The sequence below is a fragment of the Toxotes jaculatrix genome, chromosome 12 (assembly GCF_017976425.1).
Source record: "Toxotes jaculatrix isolate fToxJac2 chromosome 12, fToxJac2.pri, whole genome shotgun sequence".
Taxonomy (NCBI): domain Eukaryota; kingdom Metazoa; phylum Chordata; class Actinopteri; family Toxotidae; genus Toxotes; species Toxotes jaculatrix.
This window is the reverse complement of record NC_054405.1, coordinates 22,713,908-22,731,326: the sequence shown is the minus strand read 5'-3', so window position 1 is coordinate 22,731,326 and position 17,419 is coordinate 22,713,908. Positions and strand designations below refer to the sequence as shown.

Sequence of the window (17,419 nt, the reverse complement as noted above, 5' to 3'; positions counted from 1 at the left end):
TATTGAACACACCCATGCAACATTTAGAGCAGTGGTGGAAAACTTAAGGGAACCCTCGGATTTAACAACTGGTTGAACCTCCTTTGGCAACGCAAACTTCAAACAAGAGCTTCAGTAGCTGTACATCAGACCTGCATCATGTGCACTAAGAAGTTGGGTCTTTGTCCTCAGAGAACTGCTCTGACAGTCTTAAGATGTCTAATGTGAACACCTCCATTGATGTACTACTTGATGTACGCCCACTTCTAGGGTGAGTAGCCACAGAACTAAATCAGCTCCATTTATAGATGGGTTGTCTAACTGTGGCATGATGAATATCTAAACTCCCTGAGGTAATTTTGTAACCCTTTCTAGCTTTATGCAACTCAACAGTTCTAGATTGGCGATCTCTTCTGAGAACTCTCTTTTGTAAGGCATGGTTCACATCAGTAGATTCTTATTGTGAACACCATATTCAAAATATACACACACCTCTAATCTGGTTTAACTGACTAGAGTCCAGATTTGCTAACTGCTCCTGACTCCAACTGGCTTTTGTTCATGTTGTTAGCCGAGGGGTTCACATACTGTTTCCAACATACATTGTGAATGTTTGAATTATGTATTCAAAATGGACAAGACCAATACAATTATTTGTGTGTTATTAGTTAAAATAGATTATATTATTCATAACTGTGACTTAGGTGAAGATCTGACCATAACTTAAGACAAATTTTTACATAAATGCAGATAATTCCAAGGGGTTCACTTCCTTTTTCTTGCCACTGCAGAAGACACTGCAGAAGAGTTGAGGCAGCCGGAGAGAAAATGTAAGAATGTTGTTTTGACAAATCAGCAGAGTGCTTTGACGGTCACTGCTGCACTACTCTTTGCAACCATGGAGTTTCTTTTGTTCCTAATCCATTGACTGTTGCTGGTGTTATCAAAGCCTTTTTTTCATCTTGGTGTGAGAGATGATCCTTTATTCTGGACAAAAATCTAATGTTTTATTCAGTCTATCATTCGGGTTAGGGATTGAATTCAGCGGTGCTGTGTACTGAAGTAAGACTGAGACAGAACAAATGCAATAGAAGTGCTGCTCTGATTTACAACTTCGAACCATTGCTTATGCTAAAAACAACAGGTACATATTGGTAGATAATCCCACTGTAAGAAAATCATGACCGGGGGCCTTGGTGGCTTTGTATCAATCTAATGTATTGTTTTTATATCAGGGTTTGTTAGTGCTTGACCATAAAGTATTTAATGTACATGAACTTTTAAAAACATCAAGATTTGTTTCACCAGTAGTGCAAAGAGCCTACATCAGGATTTCTGGCAATACATCACTACACTATGTCCTAGCTTGTTTATTCCAAAATGTTATTTTGTTGAGGTTTTCTTACATTAGATGCTGTCAGTAAATACCTCTAAAGTTGAGTCACCTCACACCCGATTGATTGTTGAGTCACAGTGGTGTAATTACACTTTTCTGACTGTGATATGATTTATTTTGGTTCTTTTCCCAGTTTTATGGCCTTAATGCACAATTCGGCGCTACATTTTTAATCAGCCTGTAGACAGAGGGATCGGGCCTGAGTTATGATTTCAAAGCCAGCAGTAAAGTTCCACACTGCTATCCGACCTTCTCGGCAACAAACAACACATGTCTGGCTATCCATCTGTCTAAATCACACCCTGTCAGTGGTCGGCTCTCAGCCTTGGTGATGGACAGCACGTGGGCGAAAAGCCAAGTCTTCTGCTCAGTGGGCATGCAAGGGTTTAGACAGCAACCCTTTGGTTTTGTTTCCACTCTAGGCACTACATGGCATCCTGCAACTTTTTCTTTGCTCACAACGTCATCTGACCTTGTCATCTCTGAGCCGTAAATGTGAAGGACGCCACGCATCTGTAAGTTGTTTTGATAGTCTCAAGTAGTTATGGCAGAGCTCTCTTGTCTCCGCTTGAGGGAAAAACACACACTGCATCACCAGATCCAGATACTGCCACTTCTGTGGAAATGAAATAGTGTCTGCCGTATGCAAGAGGATCATTATGCCGACTGAATTATTTGCTTTATTATGTGACTCACCTCATAAGCATTCAAGACGGCACTATCCATCTCTCCACAGCCAGCTGACCTTAAGAGTAGCAGCCAGGCAACGAAGCAAAACAACTTGCTTTGCTTATACACTTATACACATTACAGGTTTATTTAATTATGCTGTCCCCTGACAATGGGCTTGTTTAAGTTATTTCTCAGGACACAATACACTCCATTCCACTCACAAATTGCCCACACCGTGAGTGATTCAGTGTAAATCTCAGTAATCAGTAATCAAACTTATATATCACTGTAACAAAAACAAAAAAACAAAAAACAAAACAAAAAAAACTACTCTACAGTTCCTGTTGTTTATAATGTCCAATAAAGGAACAGATGTGTAATGCTTGTTGTATCAGGTTAGCCCCTTTGAGATATAGCTCATAAAGTGACTGCTGTTAGTATGGTGAACCACAACGAAAAACCAGAGACAGAAGAGCCGTTTTTATGTAATTTAGAAATTGTGAAATACACAAAAACTGTGGACATGTCTTTAGAAATGCAATGAAACAGCATCACACATATAAGGCTATTACAGGGCTTGAGATACAGTATAATTTCTTTATGTGTGACGAGGCTCATTGTCCAACAACTATCCACTGCCCACTAAACTCTTTCTTTCTTTTGTTTTCCCTACTGTACAGAAACTGTGGATTTTGCGTTCTGTGATATCCGTAGTACGCATCCAATTCATTAATTCCAATTACTTGCTAGTCTTAACTCACTGCTCTTCAGGTTTTCTTTGGATTAATTACAGATCCATAAAATGAACTAAAGATAGAAGTCAAAGAATTCTGAAACCATCATCTATCACATTTCTAGAAATGTTCCATACAAACTGTAATACTCCTCAGTCAACAAGCTCCAAGTGTAATATTAAACTGTATAGCAGAGAGATCAAAGCGGACGTGGACTGCAGGACTGGCTAAGCCTGTTTGTTGCCCATTACAGTATGCACGGAGCATGACAGCAGCAGCCCCTGCATGAAGCAGTGAGGCGCTGAGCCGGGTGGTCCATGTGAGCTCCCTGTAATCAGAGGCCAACAAAATGCCATGCTGCCTCTGAAGATGAGCTGATCTCCTGTTCTCGTTCTCCCAGGGAAAGGTCAGATAGCAACAGAAGAGTTTTTTTATTTTTTTAATAGAATGCTAGGACATGCCAGAGGCCGGAGACATAAGGTTATAGAGGCATAAAATACACAGATTTGATCATTTTTAAGACTTTTTTTTAAAGACATTTTTCAATTTTGTTTAGTTTCATCTCCAATGTTAAGACTCGACTGAAGTAACCACCACTACCAGTTACTGAAAAGAAAGTCATCACATTACTTAGCAATGTGCTACTGCTCACACCAGTGATCATATGTTTTTCATTTGATCCACTAAAAAATGCCTAATAATTGCTTTCTATTGCAATAAAAAGCTGTTACGGCAATAAAACCATGACCTCTGACTTCCATTAAGAACAGAATTTTATTTCTTCCTCTTGGTTTATAAGGAATGTTTCTGAGATTACTAATGTTTGTAGCGCTTTAGGGGTCAGACGTGTAAACATAAAGTACACCATTCTCACACACAACAATTCTAGGTGTTTCTAGAGGAGAATGTGCTGCACCTTGCAGATATGTCAGCACAGCGTACACACAAAGCTGAAATTGAACGAATCGGATTTGATATGGAGAACAGTAAATTAAACAAGACGAGACAAGAAATCTATGCAGTGTTTTTCTTCTAGGTTCGTTTTTGCATTCTACACCTTGCTATACCTATAATCTGCCAAAGGCACTTTTACAAACACTGTTTTTCATCAAATGTTTTTTTTTGTGTTTACTCTGAATTTGACATTTAATTTCTCTGTGTTGATGTGCTTTTCATTTTATTATTTACTATACAAACAGTATTCATTTGTACTCTGTTTCAATTTGTGCCCTATAGACTAAATTATTATTGAGCACCATTGACATTTGAACATCACAATTGAGATATCATTGCTGGTTATGATTTACAGATGCCTGTGCGATGAGCTACAGATATTTTTGGTGCTACACATGGTCACAGCTGTCTGACTTGTAAAGTGTACATGTCAGACTATGGTGTTTATTTGCCAACAGCTGATTAAGATGCACATTCACATCCATTTTAGACTATCTGGGAGAGAATATTGGCCTCATGTAACTCCACAGTTTCACTACAACTGAAATTACCATCTCTGTGCAACCAACTATTTAAGACAGGAACAAACTAGTGGCAATAAGGACAAGGAAATAACAACAGAAAGTTATCCTGTAATATGAAGTCAACTGCAACAGTAACCCAGTCAGTTTGTAATGACAAAAGTTAAAAAAGGCAAAACAGTATTACTCTTTCTGACAGAGATATGAAGGTAACATAACACCCAACATTAATATATTTCTTTGGAAGATGTTCACCAATGTGCTCTTTTATTTATTTATTTCCACTTTTTATTCATTATGTACTGAGAACCTTTTCTCTCTCATGACAAGGACATACACCAAAGTTTCAGTGGGGGAAAATGTGGGAAATTGATGTAATTTAATTAGTGGAGATGGAACAGTCTAGTCTATTGCAGTCTAATTTTCTCCTTTTATTCATCATAATCTGTGCATGGAGATGATTTCCCTTCAATGACACTGCCATACGTATCGTACACTAAAGTTTTAGTCAGGGAAAAAGGAGCAAACTTAGGCCATTTAACTAACGGGGTAGGAACACCTGCAGTCCAATTTGAGTTAAGCTGATGAGACACTTGAAAAACTAAAAAAGAAAAAGAAGTGCATATTGCTGTTTAAATATCCATGCCATTTTCTAATATATTTTGAAGCAGAAATACTTACACTGCACTTCCAGGTATTTCTGTGCTTGGAAGTCCTTGACGGCAGGGTGGTCTACGATGCAAACCACAGGTACGCCGTCATCCTCCTTATTCACGGTGAACGTCAGGCGGCTGGTCACTGTGTACATCTTGTCGTAGGTCAGCTCAACTTTGGGTTTGCCTGTGGGAAACAAAGACAAGTAGACTTTAAGTTTCTACTTCATCTCTGGAAGCCTCTCCATTGAAATGAAATTATTTTGATCTGAAATGTTATTGTTTTAAATGTAACTGGTCCCTTAGGTGTGTGTATAACTACTCCCTCACGCTGAAAGGAGCCATATCAAGCAATGCAGTGAGATCCTCAAGGAGGGCCTGGACAATGTGGCTAGGGAGATATCTTGTCTCCTTTGCTTAGCTTGTTGTAAACACAAGCCAGACCCAAAATCAGGGATCTCCTTCACTGGGATATTTGGGTTCTCCTTCAGAGAGATATAAGCATCAGGCTAATTTGAGGAGTTCTTGAGGTTTGAGGCAAACTGGAAAAACACAGATCATGTTCAAAAAGCCTCAGATCCCTCCTTGCATTGAGTCACCACCATTCTTCCTATGTAACTATGGTTCCTGAAATTTGATCTATCTCGTCTAATCTAATTTAATTTGGACCTCGGGATTTAAGAGGTAAAAAGTTGCCATTTGGTTTAAATTAAACACAGCACTGCCTGTTGTCCTAATCACTTAAATGGCTCCTCATAGATTGCTGGTTGGTTGGTTGGCTTCAGGGCTCAATTCTGTTTTCGGTGTATGTTTTCTTCACTGAAGTCAGATAATGAAAGCTGAGCTGCAGAGGTTCAGACAGGCTTTGCAAAGAAAACTTTAATAAAGTATAAATGCTTTTATTCTGAAAAGCTTTTTGAAAATATTATAAGTTAATATTGTGGATTTACTCCTGACTTGCGCTGAAAATCAATTTTATGCATCCTCGGTTCCTCTGGGACTACTTTGTGAACAGCTTGTTGTGTTGAAGGGTCAACCTCAAGGCAGCTGGAAAAAAAATGATTTAAAAGTATTAAGGCCTGACGAAGACAACCATTGTCTGGGTGCAAGGAGATTGCTTCTCTTCCAATGACCCTACAAAATATGTAGAGTGGAAGTGAGGATGTCCTTCACAATGGTCAAAGAAGGTGAATCAGCTAAAAATTGCCTGCTGTCAGGGGCTACTGTGCGACTGTGAATCACTCATTAGGCTTTATTAAGCTAGATTTATTGTGTGGCCGCTTCTTATGCAGCACTGCCAGATCTGAAGCCTGCAAAGTAACCCTCCTCTGATTAGTGGCCGCTCTGTAATATCAGACAATATGTTCTCAAATGCAGTGAAGAGGATACCTCATCATAGTCATACAAAATAAGAGGGATGGCTACAGACAGCTCTGCACAGCAGCGTCGCAAAGAGAGATTTATTATTTTTATCCCTTTGTCCTACTTCCTAACAGTGTGTTTGTGTCCCATCAATAAAACAAATACTGGAAGCAAAAAAAAAAAAAAAAAGTGAAAGAATCTGCAAAGAGAAATGCTGGATAGGAGAAAATATGTCTTAATGTGAACAGTGCTGCATCCAGCAGTTAATATTTTAGCTCTAAAATATGTACCCCGCATGCATTCTACCCACTCACTCAGTGCAGCTCAGCCACAGTGGTGATACCGTCACCGTGGTGACAGCTGTCTCTTTGGATGCTGGGAAAGCAAACGCGTGTGATGTGCCTGGTGTAAAGGAACAGGTTGTCATGAATAAATACCACTAGAGGCTTCAGATGCATGCAAGGGCATGGAACGGGAGTCTGCTCAAATCAAAATGTCTTTTGAGATGCATGAAACAGTGGTGAAGAGATGTCTTTATTCAGGTCCTGGGTTTGTGGGATCTCCTGCTTTACACCTTAAGAATTCACTGTTGTACAAAGGCAATCACAAACGGATGTAAAATTATATGTAATTATCATGAAAGGTAAATCGGTTGAGATAATTATAACCACCATCTTAATTCATGTCCATCTTTTTTTCTTCCATTTGCCATTGTAAAAAAGAGGTGGCTTCTTAGAGGCTTCTTAGCCAGTTGTTTGTTTTTTCTTTGCCTGGATTGAGGCGTTTTCACATCTACAGAGCAGCCACTAACCCACCACCCATTTGTGCACGGTACAGATACAACAAATGACCCCTGCTGTGAAACGCACAGTGCAAGTACCAACTGGTTCCCATTTCTTGGGAAAGACAGAGACAGAGCAGTCTCACAAAATGGACATCTGACAGTACTCCAAATGCATCAAATATGAATCTGTTGAAGTAGAGACAAGGCACAGGAAAATACCTGTGCCCATTGTTTTTCATGTGAACCCACACACCAGCAGCATCATACCGGGTTGATTCACATTGCTGCATCGGGATACGCCCAGAGTCGATGAACCAGTACTCCATAAAGCGATTTAATCACATTCTCTCCCTGGGTTGGTACACAACTGCACCTTCACTGCTTTTTCTATGTGTATGGCTCATGCGGTGTGTGTTACGGGTATAAGATAATATAGGTCAAATCACACAACCCTACATCATAGAGCCATTGTGTATTGCCTTTCAGACCCTCAGCAAAACCATTTATTATTGGTCACTGATGCAAATCTACAAGTTCGTTTAAGCTGAAGATAAACAAGAAGAATTTTCATGGATATATATTGTCACTGTGAAAAAACAAAACAAAAAAACAGATTTATACCTTAAATACGCTGTTTACTGATCATACTGGTGACCTTGTTTTATTTGTGCCTTTCTATAAAACTAGCAAGAAGGTGACAAGTTATGTGACCTTAGCGGAACAGAGCTGGAAAAGCCCTTAAAAAGTGAAGTGAGTATTGATTCTGAATTAGTGATAGCTCTCTGTTTGAAAACATCATGTGCTGTGAAGCACTAAGAACATTCTCAGAGACCAGCTCTGGGGTGATGCCAACAGCCATGAATGTCACTGAAAAGCAGTGGAAGGTCAAATGAGAGCTGAGGTGGCACTTTAAGTGTTTTGTAGACACCAACATACAAACTGAGTTTGTCCTCTTTGCCCTCTTCTCCTGAGCCTCCTCTACATTTCCCTTCTTCGCCACATTCTTGTGGAACAGGATAGGAGAAATGTCTAGTTAAATAAAATATACATCTCTCCACTTCTATCACTTTTTTTCCCCTTTTCCCAAAATATTCTTTTATCCATTTGTAGAGTCTTCCTGCTGGGGTAATTGAAATCACCCCATGGTTGTCTCATAAGACTTGAGGCTAATGGCTGTTCTGGTTCCTGTCAGTCAATGATGTGGCCTCCCTCCTGGCTTTTTTCTTTCTTTTTTTTTTTTCTATCTATCTTCCTTTCTCCTGTCGTAACAGAACAGAAAGGAATGACCTGCACTTCTTGATACTGCACTCCATTTTTCAAGACTTCCACTACAGTGTGAGCTTCAAGTGCGGGAGATACCAGTGTGAGAGCCTATGTTCATAAATCACAAAAAAATAAAAATAAAAAACGGGATAAGAACAAATAAGAGAAGGAGATAATGGTGAGATAATAGGTCTGCACGTATTAGGAGAGATGGTTGGATTTACATTGGCAAGCATGACAATTGCAACCTTTAAATGATATTTAAGAGATCCTGATTATCCCTTAAGGTAATTAAGTTAAATTCCGGGAACATTTAATTAGAAATAAGTCTGCCAGGCAAGGAGCCACAGCCAAAGGCAATTTAAGTAATTTTGCCCTAGTGTCAGGACTCTTGCACTCTGAGCCATTCTTTTTCTTCCCATCTTTCATTTTCTTGCACTTTTTTGTCTTTCACATTTTCAGCATCAGCAGAGCAACACCAGGTTTCACATTCACAACACTGCTGCAGTGTCAACTAAACAAACGGAGGAGTTATTTGACACAACTTCCTACAGAGCCAGAATTAACATGACAGGTAACTACTAGGACACGGTCAACAAACCTGATCTTGTTGAAATAACAACAAAAATGTCACTTTGAACACAGGAATCTAAAAATAATAAAAGATGGATTTTTATAAGAGATTTTTAGCCTGTCCTTGTTTCAGTTAGTAGCACCTTTTCACCTGTGGACAAAAATGGATAAAAGGAAAGAGCATGCTCCAAATTCAGTGTTGTGACAGGTGAGCCAAGTATCCCTGAGTATTGTTCTATGGCACAAAAAAAAAATGCATCTATCAATTGTAGAACTTCAAAGCATGATGAGGCTTTTCTGTAAAGCCTCATCAACACTTGTTGACAACAAGTGTGAGAAAACAGCACGGGTGTGGGGTTGAGGAGCATTTGAAGTTATATAAATCATTTTTCTGCCACTCAATAAACAATCACATGAGCATCATTTGAAAGTTCAGTCAAAGAGATTCTGAAAAATCAGTAAAGAAGAGAAATATTACCAAAAGCAAATAAAGACACAGCACACCCCAGAAAGTGGGCCAGTATTTCACAGTGTCTAACAGCTACAGCGGATACGGGTTCTACTTCACCTATTTACAAAAGCCAGTTCCGCACTGTAACACACCATTAGGCAGCGTGTTTACATGCAGTTAAGTAACCGTGTTATTGTCAAATTTCTTAAACGTCATTAAGTAATCAGTATAGAGGATTAGAAAAATCCAGTTAACACAGCCAGATTCCTGCTGGAGAAAGCTGATTTCTCGGCCGTATTTTCATTTGACCAGTTCTGGATTTTACATGCGTGCATGTACATAAGAAAAACATCAGACAAAGAAAGTATTACTGTGATGGTGATGTGACAGGATAATAGGAAACATTATCATATGCCGTGGTAGATCCTGGTCTCAAAAATATCTGAGTTATCTGAATACAAAGCTGGAGTAAATCTAAAACTGACAGTAAGAAGAAAGGATGTTCACTTCTAGAAGTCTAAAATAAGTTTCTGCAGCTGTAAAGTAGGGCAGTTGCACAATTAAAATACACTCACTTCGTAATTGCCAGGAGCATCAGTGAAATCAGTGACACAGGAGCATTCCCTTTGGCTATGCAATACTTAGAACGAAAGCATTGCCAATACAGTAGAACTGCAAGAAGAATTAACTGAACAGTCGTGACCTTAACAAATAGTTTTAAGCCGATCCCTGACCTTGGCACACTGGAACATTCTCAGATTTGAGCTGACCACTAAGGGTTTAATGTGATGCAGCATAGAGGTGAAGCTGCTCAGGGCCTTCTACACAGCTTCTGATTAGGACCTTTGTTTCAAAGTCTTTACAAAGCTTGCTGTCTGGGCTCTGAGGTGGAGCTGCCTGGCAGGAGGCCTGTCCACCCCTGAGCTCTGCTCAGACTTCTAAAGCTCAGTTACCTTTGATGAAGGCATGAAAGTTGTCACAGTGCCAACAGACTCTGACCACCACTGTACATCCACATTGCTTTAATGGAAACTATTCAAAGTAGCAGCAGAGCTCAATTTAAAAAGCAACAGCACTGATAGAAGAAGTAAATACAGAGCCAACAAAGAAAAAATAAGAAAGTAGTCCAAAAAATGGTCCATTCATATCCATATCACGGAGGCTTAAAAGATGCACATTTGCATGCAAGAGGTAGAATTTAACAATTAACAGGAGCATGTGCCACCTACAGACACACAGTTTATACAGTGGAAATGACATTAGCAAAGAAGTGAAATCAAGAATCTCTCTCGCAGAATCATTCTCATTCAATGTCAAATTGCTTAGGCTATACAATCATTAATTATAATTTCATATTGATCTTTTAGTCCTAAAGCAACTCTTTTTCTGTTGCCCTGTTTGTTAAACTTCATATGAAATGACAAGCAGCCTGTGACATGTATACAAGTGCCGTTAACAAATATATTTTGTCTGAAGCCCCTCTGTTTCACTCTTTAAGATTTTGCTGAGGCTTTATGATCTGACATCTCCTCCTTAAATATGCAGCTGAGTCATTTGCTCATCACTATTCACAATCGGGGGGGTTATCAGGTGAATAACATTTTGGGTTCATTGTGACTTCTAAAGAGAAAATTGCTTTTAAATGAGTGTACAGACAAGAGTATATGAGCAGGATCAACAATATCTGAAAGCATAAAGTACAATGTTTTCCTTTGCATTTTGCCTGCATGTAAACTTTTATGTGGAATTTATGCATGGCTCCATGTTTGTCAAAGTCAGGGAAACAGTGGAAACAAGAAAAGTTTGGTTTCATTTTTAGAGGCAAGACTTCATGGCCCTTTTTCTCTGGTTCATGGAACACAATGTTTTTTTTGTGTCAAACAGAGGTGTCCTTTGTACAGACAACTGATTGGAAAAGTACACAGACGAGTGAGTATTGTGAAGAGAACTACCGCTGATTTTCTGCATTACATAAGTGTCTTATTGTGTTAAGAGAGAAAATGTCCTGATTGATGATTGTGATTTTCTCTTTGCGTGTGGAGCCCACCAACCTGGAAGCTCCTTATCTCCCTTCATCCATCTGATGGTGGCGGGAGGCTTACTGCTCATGGCAGTGCAGGTCATCTCTGTCTCGTTTCCCTCGCTCAGGACTTCGTCCCGGGCCTCGATGATGGGGTTACCTGGAGGAACTACAACAGGACACACATACCAAACTTTGTAAACACTGGGGAAGGATACCGTAATATTTCTCAACCTTTAGCTCTGAGAAATGCTGAGAAAAGGGAGCTGACATAGAAGAGAGGGCACTTTAATGCCTATGATGCATCTTATTCACATAACTTATTTATTGCAGTTAATAATTAATTACATTTATAATATTCATGCCTATATTTAGCAAATATAAAGATAGCCATGTAAAAGATCAAAAAGGTAACATGATAAGCTAAACAAAAAAGGGCGCAAAGACAGACTTGTGTTATCATATTATTATGACATTTACATTTATCAACTAATCCTTAAGGCAGCACAGTACATAGTTTGGTATTACCGAGTCACAGTTGATAAGATAGATAAGATAGACAGATAGATAGATAGATAGATAGATAGATAGATAGATAGATACTTTATTCATCCCCTAGGGGAAATTCACAGTAAACACAGTAAATAAATAAATGAATGAAATAATTCAGCGTACATGTAAATACTGATGTATCTGCAAAATGTCTAAGTGCTTCTATTTTTAATAGAATAATCAAAATTAAGCAACCGCGGAGGATGAGAGAAAAAAAGGAAGATGATAGCTGATTAATTATCAGCTGATGTTCCAAAGATATATTAACAATTTCTGACCTACTTAAACACCCACTAGTCCTACCATTTATTTAGTCTTCTTGTCCTAACTGATAGCGATTGTGATTTAAGACAACATGAAACACAATGAATGCATTTTGTGATTGCCTCCTTGATTGGGGGCTTTGGGTTTAGACGTTTAAAATAAATGGTGATGCTGTTCTTTAACAAGAAAAGTTGATGACAGTTGACCTTCTTAGTCATTCGGAATGTCAGTGGACAAAAACAGCTTTCGTCTGATGGTTCGCTCCGAGCTGACTGTTATTCTGTTCATTTTCAAACAATGTAACCTGATTAGCATTTACTTAAAAGGGTCATAAAATGTAGGACGTAATTCAAACTTTAATTCTCGTACAAGCTAATGAAGGCATGCATACTTTTTGAAGGTTTATGACATGTGTGTGTCTTGTTAGTAGTGTGTATGCCTTGTTTCATGAACATGTGTTAAGAGTTTAAATGAATTGTGACCAGTCTGGCCTCCTAAACCTGGGTACTGCAGATTAGCTTGTTTAAACACTGTAACATTGTGACTACGCTTAATGGACACATATGAAATACACAATATTCCTGTATTTCTTAGCTTCACTGTAACTACTGTCACAAATCACTCACAGTTTTCACAGTGAGATGTCGACCATGTTGCTGAACACAAGAATGTGTTGAATGTTGATTAATAGGCTGCTACCAATACCACAGAATGTTTGTGTGTACATGTATGTGTGTGTGTGTGTGTGTGTGTTTTGCCGTTTGTACTTAGCACAGTGATGTCAGCGTAGGCTTCCTGTGGGGGGTCTGTGTAGAGCTGGCAAACATATCGACCCTCGTCTGACAGCGAGACATTAGACAGCGACACCCGCAGCTCGTTGTCTGAGAAGTTCACCAGCTGAAAGCGAGCGTCTTTCAGTGCTGAAAGAATGGAAAAAAAAGAGACACACACAAAAAAATGTTTATACAGCTTGGACTGTGAAACATTTGTGTTGTTTTTTTTTCTTTGACCCAAGCATCAGATGAGCCCTGTAGGATTTGAAGCCCGAAAACAAAAAAACTGTGAAAAATGCTCATCACATTTTCCTGCAACCCAGAGCATCATCAGATCACCTGTTTTGTCTGACCAACACTCAGAAACTGAGAAATATTCAGTTTACTATCGCCTAAGACAAAAGCAGCAAATCCTCACAATCAAGAATGCTGACCACAGTAGTGTAATCATTTGGGCCAAAACCAAAATAGCTTTTATTGGTGGGCGGGCCTCCAGCTCCCCCTTCTGATTGAATTTTACCCTCTAAGACATCAACAATCTTGGTGAAAGACTGAACTAGAAAATGTTTGGCATTTAGATGATTTAAGATAATTACCTAATCAAAGTAATATTTATATTCTTCTGTTTATTAGCAAATAAATTAATGAGTGGCGTTTTCTCTCTAGTCATCCAGATTTCAAAATAAGATTCTATATAGAACAAGAAAATGTTTATTTAATATTTTATCATAGTACAGCTGTTGAGTGTGCTGCAAAAAACAAAAACAAAAAAAAAAACCCTTTAGGAATGTATAAACAAGAACCATCTATGAAGCAATAAATATTATTGTTACTTTAAACAAATAATAATATAATAACAATGATAAAGGGTTGTTGTATTTCTATGGGTTTTATGGACAAAGATGCCACAAGGCATTTTTTGCTTCATGTGCATCACAACTTCAAAGATACTTCAAACAACTTTCCAAAGAGAGAGAAAAAATACCTCAATCTAATTAGTCAACAATCAGTCCCAGAACAAAGTGATTTAACACAGTTTGCAGCAACAAAAAATTAAAAGGAGCGAAAATTAAAGCACGAGACAATTCACACTCCCTTCTGTTAAAAAAAAAAAGTGCTTTGATACAGACTTAGAGCACATGCTAACAACATGGTTTGTATTACCAAAGGCCTCAACCTTGGCTGTCCTTTAGTTGGCCTACGGAGGTACTGAGGAAAAATCCATAAATCCCGTCTCTTCTTCATCTGTTGCCACTTTCATCTGGCCTAACCTTGTTTGCCCACCTACCTAAGCACACTCTATCAGCTGTAATGTAGAATGACAACATGTGGTTAAGATGAAAGCCTACCCACCTCCATCCCCCTTCGATATGCTGATAAATTCTGCTCTGACTGACAGCAACTCCGGGCTCTTCGCACTCTGTGCTCTCTTAGCATAGATCTGTGTATTCATTCTCTAGCCCTACGTTTTTTTTTCTTCTAAAAGCTTAAAGCACTAAACCTGAAGACACAGAACACCTCAAAAAAAAAAAAAAAAAAAAAAAAAGAAAAAAACCTAAACAGATGGAATAACCACCGGGCTACATTATGATTTCACAAGGATTTCACAGATGATGAAGAAACAGAAGATGATGATGCTGTGTGGGCATACAGTACCTGCCTTTCATGGTAAGAGATGGACATGGTATGAGTAAGTTAGAGGGAAAAAAGGAGTGGTGAGAGACTGCCAGCAAGAAGCAAGAATACTAATGATCACAATTGATTTTGTGCATCATTAAACAAGAACATCAGATACATTTTAAGTGATACTGTGAGGCTGAATGGAAACGAGGCCTTTTGTCGTCACATTAAGGAAAGATATGTGGAAAGAAATCTGAATCCAAATGTTGTATCTCCAGATACATCTATGCTCTTTTTTGTCCCCCACCCCACACACACACTCAAAACTTTGTACGCTTATTTCTTTCTTTTGTCTAAGCACACTAAACATAATGAATCCATTCTTGTAGCACATGAATAATATGCCCCTAATTAGTGTAGCTCATTCAAAAGCCTTGTTAGGCCTCATTAAAATGAGAGGTCAGCCTCTAATCCTAATGATTTAATTGAATTAAATGTTCCCAGATTTGAACATACTATGCTGCATATGCTGCAGTAAACAGATGCACTGAAGAAAGCGTTTAGTCTGTTTTCAGAGGCAGTAAATGGAGATATATTCTTAGGGCACTGTGGTAACTAGCATCCAGTGTGGTTTGTACCAGTGTAGTGGCAGTATAGGGAGCATTTAATAAATCAGATGGAAATAATGGTTTAAAATAAGTGTTGATAAAAGAAGTCTAGAGGTCAGCAGATTGTAACCTGGGTATGGCCTGGAGATGTCATAAAAGATGGTATCATCTGCATAAAACTGGACATTGCGGTACTGAGCTGGAAAATAAATATTATTTATGTTCAGAGTAAATATTGATCCTTGTCAGACACTTTAATCAACAATTTGTGGACTTTTTTTTTTGATGCCATTGGCAATTTGGCAAGTAGTTTGACTTCTATCAGAAAGGATTTGGACCAGAGTTGCCAGAAATGAATAACCCACATAATTTCATCTCTCCATTAGTGCAACCTGAGAATATCCTGTTTCGTTCCAGAGTGTTTTGCTGTAGAGAGTCTTTTTTCAAATATTCACCAGCTTTAACCACATGGTTACTATTAGTGTAACCATGACGACACGTCTGCTTATTAACCTGCTTATTAGCCTCCTTTTAACCCAGACAAAAATATTTCCCTAACCTTAATAAAGTGGTTTTCATTTTTACCCAAACCATGATCTTCCCCTAAACCGAAGCAAGGTTTTCTTTTTTTTTTTTTTTAAACTATGGTGTTGCTAGATTCTAAAACAAATTTCCATTTCTACAGTGATTTGCAACGGCTTTGGAAGACAAAAATAAATTATGTCATTTTCCCAATAGGGGTGTTGGGTTAAAAAACACTTTGTGTTGATCTAGGGGGTATGAACAAACAAAATATTTTGTTGTTTAATTTGGAGGACTTGTTTACCTACACAAGGGCATCAATCATATTCACGCCTGATGCAATTTTCTGTTGAAGCATGCTGTGGATGCAGCTAAAATCTCTTAATCCTGGTTACAAAGCTCTATTTGGTCAACTACTCCTACCAACCGGTGGAAAACTGTTAATGGGCACAACACCAGACTGTCGGTGGAGATTCAGAACCCTGGAGCCCGACAACAAATATTTAATGAGAAAATAGCAAGAAAAATCGTCAGATGTGATGCAGGGTTACACATGAGAATCTTAGATCTGCAGCTGGATCCAGAACTGATCACGTTCTGCCAGTGACATAAACCTGAATCAGGTTTTACAGAAATGTGGTGCAGAATTTCTCATATCTTGCTTTTTTTAACGAACACATAGGACATAAATATAGCCATTTTGACTGGGATAAAAAAGTATACATAGGACTATACGCTTGTAGTAAATATCAGGTCTTAGTAACAACCGATACTGTGTACTGAGGAACAGCCATTAATATTTGAATTAAATACTTGGCGTCAACAATTTGAGAAATCCTTGCCAATCAGATAAAATCCATTTCACAAAAGCATTTCTCTAAGATCTCATAATCCTCTTTTGTGTCACATCTAAATAAGGCATTGTGGTATCAGCATGAGCTGAATAAATAAAAACTTCCTAATACATGTTGAAAAGAAACACTGAGGCACTGTAGCACTGTGGCAAGGACACAGTTCCCCATGCTCGGGCTTTGGGACGACGATACTGTAGGTTCAAAGAGACAGAAGGACAGATGATGGAGAACAGCCTGGTTAACACAGCAGGGTTGAACACAGTGGTGCAGTACATTTCAAAGAAAAAAAAGTTGCACTCCTGGCAAAGAGAAGGCGAGCCAAGCGGCACTGCAGACAGTTCTTTTATTGTTATGTCACAGCACACTAGAAAACATATTTCACTCCCTTCCTCTTTGTGTACTTTGGACAAAAAAAGAGGGTGACCTTTAGCTTCATGTTCTTTTTGCCCTGTTTTTCTTCCCTTGTTCTGTCATATCTGATACCATGAGAAGGACATCACAGGCGCCTGACAAAGGTAACTGATAGTCATGTCTTTAGATAAGAGAGGTCTGTCCAGACTCTGAAAGGCTCAAATTATCTGATTTGTCAGTTTTTACAGCTGATGGTGATGAAGCTAATTTAAAAGCAGAGATAAGACAGTACAGTAGAGCTGTTCTGAAGTACAACCAAGGAGACTGTGATGGAGCTGACAAAGTGAAAGTCCAACTTTTGCTCTCCCTAGTCAAGGTAGTGTGACGGCACTGGTCACACCGATTACTGCTATTAAACAGTATGCCAGATTTAATGAACACTATTATTCTGTATATGGTGAGAACACGATGCATTTATGTTTCTAATACTGTGAATGTGCTCCACTCTCCACT

General features: G+C 38.7%; 1 protein-coding gene across 3 annotated transcripts in view; it reads right to left on the bottom strand.

The window, feature by feature from the left end:
* cadm1a (cell adhesion molecule 1a) overlaps nucleotides 1–17,419 on the bottom strand; it is a 317,402-nt gene that overhangs the window by 51,529 nt on the left and 248,454 nt on the right. For all 3 annotated transcript variants that reach the window (XM_041051345.1, XM_041051347.1, XM_041051346.1), the window contains 3 exons: nucleotides 12,946–13,098; nucleotides 11,394–11,531; nucleotides 4,938–5,096 (listed from right to left, as the gene is read on the bottom strand). In XM_041051345.1, coding sequence (XP_040907279.1) covers nucleotides 4,938–5,096; nucleotides 11,394–11,531; nucleotides 12,946–13,098 — 450 coding nt within the window. The remainder of the gene's footprint in view (nucleotides 1–4,937; nucleotides 5,097–11,393; nucleotides 11,532–12,945; nucleotides 13,099–17,419) is intronic.